Source organism: Jaculus jaculus, chromosome 17 (genome assembly GCF_020740685.1).
Source record: "Jaculus jaculus isolate mJacJac1 chromosome 17, mJacJac1.mat.Y.cur, whole genome shotgun sequence".
NCBI classification, from domain to species: Eukaryota; Metazoa; Chordata; class Mammalia; order Rodentia; family Dipodidae; genus Jaculus; species Jaculus jaculus.
The window spans coordinates 60,821,935-60,837,902 of NC_059118.1; the positions used below are offsets into that span (position 1 = coordinate 60,821,935).

At 42.9% G+C, this 15,968-nt stretch overlaps 1 protein-coding gene across 1 annotated transcript in view; it reads left to right on the forward strand.

The window, feature by feature from the left end:
- Nucleotides 1-15,968, forward strand: part of LOC101603424 — a 301,585-nt gene that overhangs the window by 169,594 nt on the left and 116,023 nt on the right. The window contains exons 16-17 of the mRNA XM_045136372.1: nucleotides 6,075-6,148; nucleotides 12,007-12,094. Of these exons, the coding sequence (XP_044992307.1) occupies nucleotides 6,075-6,148; nucleotides 12,007-12,094 (162 nt within the window). The remainder of the gene's footprint in view (nucleotides 1-6,074; nucleotides 6,149-12,006; nucleotides 12,095-15,968) is intronic.

The following is a 15,968-nucleotide window of genomic DNA, read 5'->3' on the forward strand; positions in this document are numbered from 1 at the left end:
GTAGTGAATAATACTTAGCAAATTCTAAAGCTCAGTCTATATTCAGCATTCCAGCACTCTATTCAGAGACTCGTGTTTTTAAGATGAAAGGATTTACGTGCTATACCACAGTCCAGGTCAATGACAGGAGGTCCCACGGGAGCACAAGGAGGTACCACCATGACAAATGGGGATTTCCGGCAAGTGGGCTGAAGGACGTCAATTTGCTTGGTTAGTGAACAATTTCCTGCTTGGAGCTTGATTGCAGTCCCTACAAATGTCTCCCAGGTCACTGTTCCCTTCTGCCCTTAACTTCCCTCTGGGCTCAGCCCTCCACCTGCTTAGTTCATGTTCCTATGTGATAAGAAATAGCTCATGTTGGCTGGTAAGTAGCCTTCTCACCCTACTTCATGTCTCTGGGACGTTGAGGGGCTCAGTGCTATCGTTATTTTGAGGTATATCTCTCCCATGCATAAAAATTCAAGTGCCAGATTAGATATAGCTTCTTTGTTATATTTGTACAAGTCTCCATTGTTTCTGAAATGGTCCCATTTTACAGTTGGTTATGTCTGAATGCAGTAGAATGGCATCTGCAAGACACCTTGAGGTCCTTTATCCAGCTAAGGGAGCTGGAGTCTACAAGGCACAGTCTGAAGTCATTTTCAAGTCTTAATAAGAGATGTTTATACCATACACCTCCTTCTTTATCCTGGAACCACTTCTTATCAGAAGATCTTTTGCTGGCTAAAAAGACAGAAATGAGAGTTTTATTTGTCAATCCAGGTAGTCTTGACTTTCTATCCTCCCAAAGCAAGAAATTCTTTCTTTTTAAAAAATGTTATTTTTAACAATTTTATGCATGTATATAATGTATGCTGATCATTTCCACCCTCCAATAAATGCTTTTATCTCCCCTTACTCCCACAAAACTTCTTCTTCCCAACTAATCTCCTTCCTACTTTCACATTTGTGTGTATGTGTGTGTGTGAGAGGGAGCGAGTGAAGTCAGAGACCCACTGAGTTTAATTAGGTCGACCCGCATGGGTACGAGTATGGGCCACTTACCCGTAGCTACACCACTGCATAAAATGTCTCCCCCTCCCCCAATACTGAAGCGGGAAAGTTGGAAGTTCACACACAGCCAGAGAGACTGTGTCTCAACAAACAAAAAACAGTCCATTTCAAAACATGAAATACTGGCCTTTTCTCATCTCTCCATTTCTCCATACCCAAGGGCACTGCTTTCTTCCACTCACACAGAAACCTGGGACCAAGGTCTTGGTAGCGTCTCATGGACAATATCTCCCGTGGTTTAGATGTGTTTTGTCCTCCAAGTTCTCATGTAAGAGAACTTGGTTCCCAGGGTGACAGTACAGGAGGTGATGGACCTTTACAAGGAAGAACCAGCCAGAGATCATTGGGGTTCTGACCCGGAAAATATTGAAGTATTTCTCATGGGAACCTGAGCTCCTTCTTCTGAGAATAAATTGAAATGAAAGCTGAGGGCTTGGGGGTTGCAGAGACAGCTCGGTGGGTAAGGTGCTTGTTGCCCAGCATGAGAGCTTGAATTTGGATCCACATCACACATGTGAAATCTCAAGCATGACAGTGCATGCCGGTAATCCAAGAACGTGGGGAGATGGATACAGGGGAACGCCTGGGGCTTACTACCCAGCTGGTCCAGCCAAATAGATGAGTTCAGACTCTGTTACAAACAAAAGTAGCACGGAGACGTGGAAATTGTCTGAGGAGGATGAGCAATCGTGACCTCTGTCCTCCACATGCATTTGCACACACACACACACACACACAAGCAAATATATGTATTTAGGGCTTCTGGCTTTTGGGGGTCTTTTGGCATATACATGTATACAGAGTTTATATGTATCACAAACTCTATATACGTACGCATGCCAAAACCCCCAAAAGCCAATTGCTGTTTTCTGAATCTCGCTCTCTGACTTACAAAGTAATATCTCTCCTTCTTTTTTCTCTCCCTCTTTCTTGCACACTCGCCCACAAATGTGTTGTCATCCTTCCTGGATCCTTCATAGAGCTCAGTTGATACCACACTATGCCTTTGAGCCCCCATAACAGTACAAGAAGGAGCCTGTTGCCCACCTTTGTTGTTTGTTACAGTAATGAAAAGAAAGGCCAACAGGCTGGGCCTCCCTGGGGCATGGTGTGTTGGCTGATGGGGAGGAGAATGTGTGTCCCATGGCAGGTGCGCTGTGAGCGGAGTCAGAACGGCATCACTGGAAGCCAACGTTAGCCTGCATGGCGAGTTTCTCTGTGTTCGAGGAAATGTCACGTTACATAGAAAACCCCAAATAATCATAACAGGCTAAGAGAGAGGAATCATTTTATAATTTACACACTCATTTTTCCTGCTCCTTTAGCAAAAGGTCCTGCGCTCTCTAATTGCACATATCTCTGAGAATCATGTTTCTGGCTCTGGCATTTTTGTATGCGTATGTGTAAGTGCACGAATGTGTGCACGTGCGCGTGGAGGTCAGAGGTCAACATAAAGCATCTTCATTAATTGGCCTCTGCCTTGTATTTGTAGACAGGGTTTCTCACTGAACGAAGAGCTCATTGGTCAGGTTAGAAAAGTCCGCGGGCCCCCGGCACCCTCTTTCTCTGCCTCCACAGCACTGGGGTTCCAGGCCTGCCCCGCTGTTACTGGACTGTCACATGTGCGCTAGGGATCTGCATTCAGGTCCTCGTGTTTGTGTGGAGAGTACTTGACTAAGAGAGCCATCTCACAACCCCTGTGACCTTTGAAAAAATATTTTTAATTGTGTGTGTGTGTGTGTGTGTGTGTGTGAGAGAGAGAGAGAGAGAGAGAGAGAGAGAGAGAGAGAGAGATTGAGAGAGAGAATTGTCGTGCCAGGGCCTCTTACGGCTGCAAATGAATTCCATATATAATCACCACTTTGTACATCTGACTTTCTATGTATACTGGGAAATTGAACCCAGGCCCACCGTGTTTGCAATCAAGCACCTTTAACTGCTGAGCCATCTCCCCAGCCTTTTTTTTTAAAAAATTAATTAATTTATTTATTTGAGAGCAACAGATACAGAGAGAAAGACAGATAGAGGGAGAGAGAGAGAATGGGTGCGCCAGGGCTTCCAGCCTCTGCAAACGAACTCCAGATGCGTGCGCCCCCTTGTGCGTCTGGCTAATGTGGGACCTGGGGAATCGAGCCTCGAACTGGAGTCCTTAGGCTTCACAGGCAAGTGCTTAACCTCTAAGCCATCTCTCCAGCCCTCCCCAGCCTTTTTAACCCTCTGGCCTTTCAATGCATATGTCAGCCCTGCTTTTGTGTGATTCTATCCCAATTCCACAGGGAACGAAATTCTAGGAGCTGTATCTCAGCTTCTTCCTGTTGACACTGTACCCAGGGAAGTATGAGGGTCCCCAGAAAGTGCTGTGTTCACTGAAGCTATGGCAACAGTGTCTGCTGAATGCTAACCGTGTCCTTGGACCTCCCGCACAGTACCTGTGACTGCTTGTACACACTTGAACGCTTCCCTTGCTGCACTGGGTCTCTACTTGCCTGTGCCTCTACAGGGTGTAGAAGGTGGTGGACAACCCCAATATTGTCATAAGCATCTTTAATGGAAATTGTGAATTGACACTTATTGTTAGACTGTTACTGAAAAAAAGAACCTTCATTTTTTTTAAAAAAAGTTTTTGTGTTTATTATTTATTTATTTGAGAGGGACAGACAGAGAAAGAGGCAGAGAGAGAGAGAGAGGGGGTGTGGGGGGGAATAGGCATGCCCGAGCCTCCAGCCACTGCAAATGAACTCCAGACGCGTGCGCCCCCTTGTGCATCTGGCTAAGGTGGGTCCTGGGGAACTGAGTCTTGAACCGGGGTCCTTAGGCTTCACAGGCAAGCACTTAACTGCTAAGCCATCCCCATTTTTTTTTTTATTGCTTTAATATCATGAACCTCACAAAATAATGCTGGGTCCAACACACACTTGTCATCAGCGTGCGTCCAGTGGCCGTTCTGTCCCACCCGCAGACGCACCTTCAGTCTTCCTTTTGACTGATCGCCAGCCTTTGCTTTCCTGCATTCACAACACGAGTGCATGTTCTCTGGCTGCATTTTTTTTTTAAATATTTATTTATTTATTTGAGAGAGACAGACACAGAGAGAAAGACAGATAGAGGGAGAGATAGAGAATGGGCGCTCCAGGGCTTCCAGCCTCTGCAAACGAACTCCAGACGCGTGCGCCCCCTTGTGCATCTGGCTAACGTGGGACCTGGGGAACCGAGCCTCGAACCGGGGTCCGTAGGCTTCACAGGCAAGCGCTTAACCGCTAAGCCATCTCTCCAGCCCTCTGGCTGCATTTTTAAATTCGTATTCTTGCTAGAAGCAATGTGTTGGAGATTAGAGTCTTAGCACTTCGTGTGTGGCTGGTTCAGTTGTCCCGTTTGCGCAGAGTTACAGTATCGCGATGCCCAGCAAGGCACCAGCCTCATGGCACATGCTGTGGCAGCTATGGGCCTGGAATTGGCCACAGCAGCATCATTGCCTCCTGGCACTTGGCTCCCTGCTCTTCATTAAACTGAAAAAGAAAAGAAGAAGAATAATACTTGGACTTCTTAACTAAAAGGATTTCTGATTTTTTAAAATAGAAGTTCAAATAGGCCTCAGGACTCTCCTTCCCATAGGAACAATATTGCTGTGATGTTTGTGTGTGTGAGACTCTTGAGTCTGTCAGTAAGGATGCAACACTTCTTCAAAGTTGTGAAATTTCTAGAAGAAACAATAAATATTTGCTTTTCTAAAATGTTTAAAGGGCCTCAAGAAAGCAGTTCTTTAAAACGTCCTGGTTTTATAATGTTAAGTGATGTTTTTTCCTGATTTTCCTATGCCTGGGGTGGAGGCAATCCTACGAGCCTGCCCGCTCCTTGTCGTCCTTCTGCGTTCCACCCTGAGCCCATAGTCAAGCGGAATGGAGTGGGTTTGCAGCGAGTCCATTGTTTGGCTTCTTTAATGAGGGACCTTTGAGTCAGTAGCTTGCCTCCCAGGTGTTCTTCCCATCGCTAGAAACCCGGCCGTGCATGCGCGGCTCCCGTTCTGGAAGTTACTTGTCAGACAAGGCAGTCTGCTCCCCACCGCATGCTGGTCAGTGGTCACCTGCATTGAGGCTCGTCCCTGGCCGCAGCTACAAATGCACGCTTTCCCCACAGTTCAGGCAGGAGGTTGCGGTGCCTTTGGGACTGTAGTCTGAATTACGGTTCCCATTTCCTTCCTCCTTCACAACCTAGTACGAATAAGTTGTGGTCACCCATCAAAGGGCGCCCAGGCAGCTGTCAGCACGTTACAGATTTACCCAGTCCTCTGATTTTGGAATCATTATTTCAGGTTGGCCAAATGCTGTGTGTGGTAGTGCCACGTGGCACCATTTTTTCATGGTGTGTAGCCTGAATCATGATTCAATGTACACAGTGAGTTCTGGCTTCAACATTAGTGTGCCCACTGGGACCAAGTAATTATTTGCATGCTTTTTACTATACCTAACTTTTCAAAAACTGTCTTAGCCTGAAAGACAGATAGATTTTCTTTCAAGATATTAAGTTTGTTAGGTCTTTCCAGTTAGCTTTCCTGGATGTATTAATTCTGAGAGAGAAGTACTTACAATAGTTGAACATAATATAAAACCCATATGACTTTTAAAGTAGAAGGTCAAGCCTAGCTTTTCCCCCTTTGTTTTTATTTTAGGGAAGGGTTTATTTTGGCTTACAGACTCAAGGGGAAGCTCCATGCTGGCGGGGGGGGGGGGGTCAATAACATGAGCAAAGGGTACACATCACCTTCTGGCCAATATCAGGTGGACAACAGCACCAGGGAGAGTGTGCTCTGTTTTTATTTTAGAAGTACATAATTTGGGTGTTAATAGCAAAGGCCTACAAAGTCTTTTCGAAGATTTACAATACCCAAAGCCTTTGCTTGGGGGAACAGTTTCCTCTGTCAGTGGAGATGATGGAAGCAGCCAGATTTACAGGCTGATGCTCCCCTCCCTCGTCTTGGGGTGCTCTTTGTGGCTATAGTACTAAGATTCTTACTCTTTTGCCAGCCCCAACCTGACCAGTCCTTCGAAGTACGCCTCAGGAAACACTGTTTTGTCAAAAGACTTTCCAAGCCTTCTGGGTATCACAGTCCCTGTGTTGTCATTACTCTGCGTTGTCAGGACACCCATCCAGTAGCAGTGAATGGAAGGAAGAGGTTTACCTCAGTGCCAGTCTCTAGGGGAAGCTTCATTCATGGCAGAGAAGCAGAGGCTGGGCATCCCATATTGCCACAGCAGGTGGCAGGAAGCAGAAAGGGAGCGAGCTATGCTCTAGCAAGGGGGAAGCTGGCTGATAGCACCTTGTGGTGGTTTGATTCAGGTGTCCCTATACCCTCATGTATTCTGAATGCTTGGTCTCCTACTGATGGAAATTTGGGAATTGGAATCTTGTTGGAGGAGGCGTACTATTTTGGGTGTGGGCTTATGGTTGTTAAAGCCAGCTCCCGTTCACCAGTGTTTGGCACACTCTTTTGCTGCTGTTGTCAACTTGATGTTGGCCAGGAGGTGATGTTCAGCCTCTGTTCATGCCATGGTTTCCCCTGTCATCATGGACCTTCCCTTGGAGTATATAAGCCAAAATAAACAACTTTCCTCCTGTCAGCTGCTTTTGCTCAGGTGCTTTCTGCCAGCACGCAAAGATGACTGCAGCACACCTCAAAGCCTGCCCTTAGTAATACACCTTCTCCAGCAACAGTCCACCTCCCAAACTGCTGCCAGCTGGGGACCAAACACTCAAAACACACAAGGCAAAGGGAGAGCTCCCGTTCAAACCACCACACTTCTTATACCTAAGGCTTAAGTCCCTTACTTAAAATAGCATGGTATGGGGGAATCGAACCCAGGCTTTCTGGCTTTGTAAACAAGTGCCTTAACTGCTGAACCATCTCTCTAGCTCTGCCTGCCAATTCTACATGAAGGTTTAAGTACACTGGAGGTAAAGAGAGATGTGGCAGTTTAAGTAAACGGTACTTGTTTGTTAAGCCTGTGCAATTAACAGCGAAGCAGGGAAAATACAGTTTTCAGGACTCCAGTGTGATCATAACATATCCCATAAAATAGCAAGACAGATCCTCTAGGATACTATATATACAACATGGTTAGATGGCACCTGATAAGGTGCAGATGCACTGAAAGCAGTTGGTATAGTATATAGTTTAGGGAAGCATGACAAGGCTGCACATGTGTAATCAGCACACATATAATTTTTTCTGCCAAATATGTTGTATTTGTGATTGACTGAATCCATGGGTGTAGAACCTCTAACATGAGGAATTCACCATTTATTTTTGCTTCATTGCTTTAGTGCCTGAAAGAGTATTGATTGCATCATAGGTGCTGAATGAAAACAATCCAGGCTGGAGAGGTGGTTTAGCAAAGCCAAAGGACCAAGGTTCAACTCCCCAGGACCCATGTAAGCCAGATGAACAAGGGGCTGCTTGCATCTGGAGTTTGTTTGCAGTGGCTGGAGGCCGTGGTGTGCCCATTCACTCTCTCTCTCTCTTTCTCTCTACCTGTCTATTTCTGCATCTCTTATTCTCTCAAATAAATAAATAAAAATAAAATATTTTTGAAAAATCTAATACATACACTGCAGTCTAACTTTCAAGGGGGAGAACTGTCCCTTCACACCCTATGTGGCAGACAGATAAGCGTTGCTGGTGTGCTGCTTTCTGTGGGACATGGCTTCTAGGATGGGAGATCTACTACAGCTGAGTCACGTGGGACACAGGGTTTACTTGGGAATTCCTTAAAAGAATATTTTAATTTATGTGACAGAGTGAGGGAGAGGGAGAGAGAAATAGACAAAAAGAGGTAAGGAGAGTAAGTGTTCCAGGGTTTCCTGCCATTGCAAATATACTCCAGGTGCCTGCTTTACACATCTGGCTATAAATTGGTATGGGGGAATCGAACCCAGGCTTTCTGGCTTTGTAAACAAGTGCCTTAACTGCTGAACCATCTCTCTAGCTCTGCCTGCCAATTCTACATGAAGGTTTAAGTACACTGGAGGTAAAGAGAGATGTGGCAGTTTAAGTAAACGGTACTTGTTTGTTAAGCCTGTGCAATTAACAGTGAAGCAGGGAAAATACAGTTTTCAGGACTCCAGTGTGATCATAACATATCCCAGGAAATCACGTCGGATTTAATCGCAGGTGTGAAATTAACCAATGCTATTTCCATAAATGCTATAATTAACCCAGATTTCCAGCAAGAGGTCTTCAAGGTTCTGAAGAATTCTCTGTAGTCATCCTTCCTCGTGTATTTACTTCTGACTCGGTGGGCATGCTCCCGAACAGATTTTTCCCTGTGAGTTTTGACCTGTTCCTCATGCTAAGCAAAGTGACAAATATCAGAATATTTTGTTTTTGTCTCCAGCTACCCTTTCTTTTGTTCCTGGGTTCAATAATGCCTACTCCGGCTTTAGTTAATGCTTAATTGTATTTCCAGGAAGAACAGCCCCTGTATTTTGGCTTTTCTGTATTTGCCACTTAAGAATGCAGAATTTATTATTATGTGCTTAAAGCAATCATTTAACACTGACATTTTAAGTATGACAATAATCCAAGTAATTGTCATCCATTCAGTTAACTGAAAACATCTTTTCCTCCTGAGAGGAGTGATTACAATGCAAAGTTACTATCTTTTAATTGTAGACAGGTTTGTTTTTGTGTTTGTTTTGGCTTAGGCTGTCTTCAAGGACATCCCTAGATCCAAACTTGGCAAGCTTCCTTTTCTCTTTCTTTGATGGTTTCTGAAAAATAAACACAAACATTGTGGCAACAATTTTGAAGAAAAAATGGGAGGATTTTTAAGTTTTTCCAAGCTTTATTCTTTTAAAATATATTTTCATATAGTTATTTACAAGCTGAGACAGATAGAGAGCTGAGAGACAGACAGGGAGAAAGGGTGTGCTATGGGCTCCAGCTGCTGCTACTGAACTCCAGATGCATGCGTCACTTTGTACATCTGGCTTTGTGCAGGTAACTGGGGAATAGAAGCTAAGTTGTTTGGGTCCTGAAGGTGCCTACTTTAACCACTGAGCCATCTCTCCAGCCCAGGTTTTATTTATATACAAAATGTAAGCTATCATGATGCTGGGTTACAAACAGTTATACTTTAGTATTTATTTAGGTTTTTTTTTTTTTTTGAGATAGGGTCTCATATGGCCTGGGCTGACCTTGAACTCACTATGTAGGGAGGATAAGCTAGGTCTCCTGATTCTCCTGCCTCTACTTCCCAAATGCTACAGTTATGGGAGTGTACCAGCACACCTGGTATGAGTATGAAATTGCTCTAAGACAATGTTGTCAGGTACTATATAAACAAGGATTAATTACAATAGACTCAAAGATGCTAAGAGATATAGAAAAGTTGTTTTATGGGTATTTTCTGTTGTTGTCTTTCTAAGACTTGGGTTCAAATGCCCAGTATGTATTTTACTGATGTAGACATTTGATTAAAAGTCGATTTAGGGACTGGAGAGATGTTTAGTGGTTAAGGTGTTTCCCTACAAAGCCAAAGGGCTTCAGTTCTATTCCCCAGGACCTACGTAAGCCAGATGCACAAGGGGGTGCATGCGTTTCGAGTTCCTATGCAGTGGCTAGAGGCCCTGGCATGTCCATTCTCTCCCTCTTTCCCTATCTCTTTCCCTCTCTCTCTCTCAAATAAATAAAAATAAAGTTTTTAAAAAGTTGGCTTACACAGGGATAATTGTACAGTTCTAGCAATTTGAATATCTCTATAATTCTGGAAACTTTAATTTCCTAGTTTAGTTATAGATGTTTATGTTCAGAACTAATTTACAGTACAGGGTATTACATCCGCTCTTTCATATCATAGTATATTCTTTTTCCATTTAATACCCTGTACCCTCAAATTACCTGATGAATGTAGGTCATTTTGTTTTATGTTGCTTCTACCAAGTTGAAATTGGTAATTAATGTCATAATTATGAAGAACCAAACAGGACATGTAACATTTCACATAACAGATTTCTATCATGTTTCTAAGTATATTGTCTGTGATTGCCTCTGGGCAGATGGGGTCTCATTGCTGCAACTTCTCTCTTTCTCTCCCTCTCCCTCTTTCCCTCTCTCTCTCTCTTTCTCTCTCTCTCCCTCTCCCTCTCTCTCTCTCTCTCTCTCCCTCTCCCTCCCTCCCCCCCCCCTCTCTCTCTCATACACACACACACACACACACACACACACACACACACACACACACACACCATAGCTTGTTGAGAAGTTTTTATTTTTTTTTTCTGAGGAATCTCCCAGTGTCCCATCTAAACAACACTGGGTGCTTGGTATGTGCAGTTAACAAACAGCTTTCCCTTGCACAACACGCAGCACCAACCCCAACCTCTAAGTCAATCAGTAATTCAATTATTCTTTCACCTCTGCTATTTAGCTCAGGGACTTCCCTGAATATTTTAAATGAAGCTTCCAAAAATTTAGGTCCTTTAGTTTCTTGGCTTTTAGGTCAAATGTGATGACAGACAATGTTCCACCTTCTAATGATGTTCTTCAACTCACTTTAATTTGTTCACGCAGTGCCTTTTCACTCAGGATATGTTAAGTTTTGACAAATAAATCTGCTACATAACCAGTTAGTAAATATTAGTAGAAAATTTCAAAAATAGAAAAAAAAAAATACACCACTGCCCAGACAAGAAGGGAGTTCACTGTTACTTCTTGCTGTAACAAGGAGTGGTGACTGTTATTTTGTCTGCGCCTCAGTTATGTCAGGATTTCAGATTAGCCACCTCTGATCCATTCTCCCAGCCCTCGTGATTTCAAGATTTCACATTAAAGCATGGAGGAGGGCTAGTGGGGAATGAACTATCATGGGTTTTCCTTATACTAGGGAGAGAATTACCTTTGGCAGGATTCTTTCCTAAACCTTACCTTTGCATCTGCTTTCCTAGAACATGGACTTATAGTCACCCCTGGCCCAAGGGGCTGTTGGAAAACTGAGCATCCAGGTTTTACAGGCCTCTACAGTTGGAAGTGAGTAAGAAACAATTGTATTGGAAAGTAACCTTTGTTAAGTAGTCTTAGCAAATCTTATAACCTTTGTTTGTGTTGATTTATAGGGTATGGACTTTCTACCCCAACTCTCACCACAGCACAGTGTATGTTGAATTTGTGTTAAGATTTATACTAGAGTATTAGTAAGAAAAGCTTCAAATAAAGTGACTATTGAATTCTGTTGTCAACTTGATCAGATTAGGAATTGAAGAGACACACCTCTTGAACATGTCTGTGAGGCTTTCCTAGAAAGTACTGATATACAGAGGAAGGCATTCTCCCAAAGTAGGTTGAATTTCCAATGGTGGACTATACCCACATAAAGTCAAATCTACAAAGTGAGGTGGCAGATGTGTCTGGAGTTCATTTGCAGTGGCTAGAGACCCTGGTGTGCCCATTCTACTCTTTCCCTAACTGCCTCTTTCTTTTCTTTTTTTCTTCCTTACTTCCTTCCATTCTTTTTCTCTATTCTCTCTGTCTCATAAATGATTAATTTTATAAAAGAAGATTCAAGAGCTAATAGGGGCTTTTTCCTGGCTGATCTTGCTTTTCCAGTGTGTGCATCTACCCTGTGGCTGTTATCCTTCATGGACACTAGAAGCCAGCTGCACCAGCTGTCCATCATGGACTGAGGAGCAGCGGCTCACCAGGGATCCTCTAGGCTTCAGAACCAGATTAGAAAAGTGAGAGGTCCAGTCTCAGAACCTGAGCAGCTGTGGGGTTCTCAGATTCACCAGCATACAGACAGTCAGTGTTGGATTGCCTGGCCCCTATCTTGTAAGTCCATCCAATAATACTTTAATACATTTTCATTCTACCAGCTGTATTCCTCTAGAGAACCCTAACTAATATACAAAGATATAACAAGTTAAGTGGCTTAAACAGCTTGTATGTTTTTCTGCTGATTTCAGATAATGGGAAGTCCAAGGTGAAGGTGTTGGTCGATGCAGTGTCTGAGGAAATCAGAATTCTTGATTATCTTATTTTATCATTACAGCGGTGAGAACTAACCCTAGTCTCCTCATACTTACAAGGATACTAATCCCACCATGGCAACTCCACCATCCTAGCCCCATATAAACAAATTACTTTCTAATCCCAGTAGGGGTCTTAACAAAGGAATTTGAAGCAATACAAACATATAGTTCATAACAATTATTTGGCAAAGATGACAATTATAAATTTAAATAAAATCATTTTTATTAAAAAATATAGAAAGGAACAGTGATATGAGATAGAGTAGAAAAGGATTATTGGTTTCAGATATGACCTGACTAGAAAAATACTCACTTCATCTATTTAGAGCTCTGTCTCTCTCTCTCTCTCTCTCTCTCTCTCTTTATTTATTTATTTATTTATTTATTTATTTATTTTGAGGTAGGGTCTCACTATAGCCCAGGCTGACCTAGAATTTACTATGTAGTCTCAAACTCATGGCAATCCTCCTACATCTGCCTCCCAAGTGCTGGGATTAAAGGCATGTGCCACCATACCTGGTTTAGAGTTCTCTCTCTTTTTCTTTTCTTTCTTCTTATATCATTCTTTCTCTTTCTTTTCTTTCTTCCTGGTATCTCTCACTCATTTACTCTGTCTTACTTCCTCCTTTTTCCTCTTTGCATGTTTTTAGACAGAGTGTAGGTGTATCATCTAACTGCCTAAAGCTCATGGTCTTCCTGGCCACAGCCTGCCGCATCTGTATGATGCTCCCCTCAGCCTTGCTCTGGAAGGTCTCCCCATCCTCATAACCCAGCATGGTCCACCTGTAGGTTCCATCTCATGCAAGACTCGTTCACATGTTACTGGGATTGAGCAGCCTTCCACATTCAGCCAACAGTCAATCTCTGCTTCACTATCTGATTCACTCTCATCTATTTTCTTAGCACTTGATTTCCATCCCAATCTTATTTCATATATAGAGAGCTCTGTTAAGGTATAATTGATCTGCAAAAAACTAAAAGCCATATAATGAGTATAATGTATACAATTTGATCAGCTTGAAATCTGCATGTACCCATGAGACTACACTGGGAAGCCATGTTATTCTTTGGAAATGACCTTCCTGTGATAGAGTAAGTAGCGTGAACAGATAAACTACAGCCCCCAATGTTTCCCAGTGGTATCCTGGAGTTCGGCTCAGAGCTGACACTATGTAATCATAGAGAGAGAAGCTGCTACGGTCAGGTGACAGAGAGGACAAAGGCAAAGTGTGGTTCTCAGGTGCCAGAGGACAGCAGTGCTCTTGCCTTGCAGGTCATGTAGGGATGCTCCTGCTCATAGAGGACAGTATGCTCCACTGGCTCTCTCTATATATATCCCAGGTATGGTTTTGAATTTATTGCCAACTTGGCCATGGCCAGGATCATCATTTGAAAGTTTACTGAGTGCTTGATCCATGAGCTCAGAAGCCATGCCACATAGCCTTAGAGAAACACAAAGAAGTCGCTGGAGCACAGAGGAGTCACAGCTGCAGGCAGAGGTCTGCTAACCCTTCACGTTTCTCACCTCTCAGAGGCTTCCGATCTGCTCTTAGAAGTGGAGCAGAGAGGCTGGCTTGGAAATGCTATCCAGGAAGGACGAGGAGCCACCCACACAGGAAGGTGAATAGATAATCAGCAACCACATGAAGAGGGGAGGGACAGTCCCAGGATATGGGTAATCAAGAGGTGGAAATAGGAATGGCTTCACAGTTTCTCATTGTAACCTGCTTGGAGACATTGTGTGTCCTGACCCAGCAACTAAATTTGCTATTCTGGAGCCCCAGATCAGCATGATTCTAGAAGCAATGTTTTACAGGTGGGGAAGAAGTTCTACCTAAAGACTTTTGGATACATATATTTAACTTGCAGCCACATAAGGGTCACATCCAACTTATTGTCCAACAGATGTGGCACTCTTGTAATTCTTCTATAATTATGTTCTTTTACTTTTATTGAGAACTTTAATATACAAACTGATTACAAAGTGCTCATATTACCATTGAGTTAAACTCCTATGTCCCCTCTTCCTAGTCTCCATTCCGCTAAAGGCTCTCCTGAGTGAGGTTATTGAGAATCACTGTGAGGTTATGAATGTACCAGTCCCTAAGAGTAGACAATGCTTTATAATATAGCTTCCTACCCTGTGGCTTTCATGTTATTTTCACCCCCCTCTTCCATAATATCTCCTGGGCCTTGGAGTAAGCATTATAAGCTTCCTTCAGTGCTGAGCTCTGGGCAGCCTCTGATTTTCTGCTTTGCTGGATTTTGAGTCTCCTCAGTGTCTACCGCCATCTCCCTGGAGGAGGCTCTCGGGTTAGCAGTGAGAGCAGTGTTCACATTCAGCCCACCACTGCTTCTGTGGCATTTCCTGGTCCCTGGTGGGTGTGGTAGAGATGACTTGTCTTGTGGTAGGCAGTTGGCTTTCTTTTTTTGTCATTCTGATGTTATTCTTCCATCTGTACAAAGAGGCTTCTGACTTGGCTCTCATGTCAAGTATGAATTCCATCCCATTGAGCGGAGCTCATATCCAAGCAGAGAACAGTTGATCAGCCCTCATGCCCAGTGTGCCGCTGTTACGTCTCTGTGTGCACCTTGCCTGGCTGGTTGGTTTGTAGCCGGCAGGATCCAGTGCTTGCTCACACTGCAGCTGGCTGCATCCTCAGCAGCTTACACAGCGCTTCCCAGTACTGAGTGCTAACCAGCAGGGAGGAGGCTTCCTTCTTTGTCCCAGCATGAGCACTGAGGATCCTGAGTCTGCAGCCAGTGGTGACTTCAGCAAGAGGCTCTTACTACTTACTTCTTATAGGTAACTGTTGCATTCATTGTCAGGACCATACCACTGAGATTCATCACCAGCTCTTTAAATTTTTAGAGAAACAGGCAGGAAAATGATTTGTAAAAACATTTAAATATAACTTTGATATTCTGGACTCTCTTCAGAGAGCGTAAATCTTTCACCTTTTACTAAATACAATTTTGAAGATGCCAAACTATTGTAGAAATGGGATCAACATCTTAATATTTTATAGCTCATTTTTTTTTTTTGAACCAGGAAAGTAAAAATGTCCTAAATTCCTCCACCAAGACTCCATTCACCAGACAGTTTCTTGTTACCTCTCGTCACTATCTTGGCCATAATGTCCAGCATTCTCACTGAGGTCTACCATGAACTGGATCTATGAGTTCTTTGGAACTGTGGCTTAAAGGTTAGAGCTGTTTGCCCAGGGCGAAAGGTTGGTTAAAGTAGACATCATGGAAATTCAGTGTCTAAAACCATTGGCAGTACATACATGGCTCTTCGTGTGAGCCTGCATACAGAGTCAGGAAGTACTCAGAATGAACTTAATTAGCTCTTTAATTTCTAGATTTCCTCAAAGCCATCAACACAAATTACTTTTTATAATAGGTAACTAAATAAAACAACTCAGGATTAAATTGGAAAGAAAAAGAATTAATATTTTATATTATGTGTTTTATTGTACTTTGAGTATATATTTCCCTCCAGTTTAGGTCTTTATTTGGAAATTTTAAAGAAGGAACAGATTAATAATTATTAAAACTGCTTTTGACATAATTGGAAAGATGCAGAGTTTATTTCTATAGCAAAAATACTTCTCTATAAATGTACAAGGGAGTAAAATTCAGGTTATTTGAACCATTATTTTATCAGAAAATACTACCATTATTGTTCATAAAAATGACAATAAAATAATACTATAGACAATTACCCATTGATTACCTACTGTGAGACAAATATTATACCAGGCATTTACCCATGAACTCTTGAAATAGTTACTGTCTTGCAGATGCCACTTTACAGAGGTCAGGTGTGCTCCTGAGTTGTACAGATGGGATGAAAGTAAAACCTCAGCCAGGTCCATCTGTTCTTAAAATTC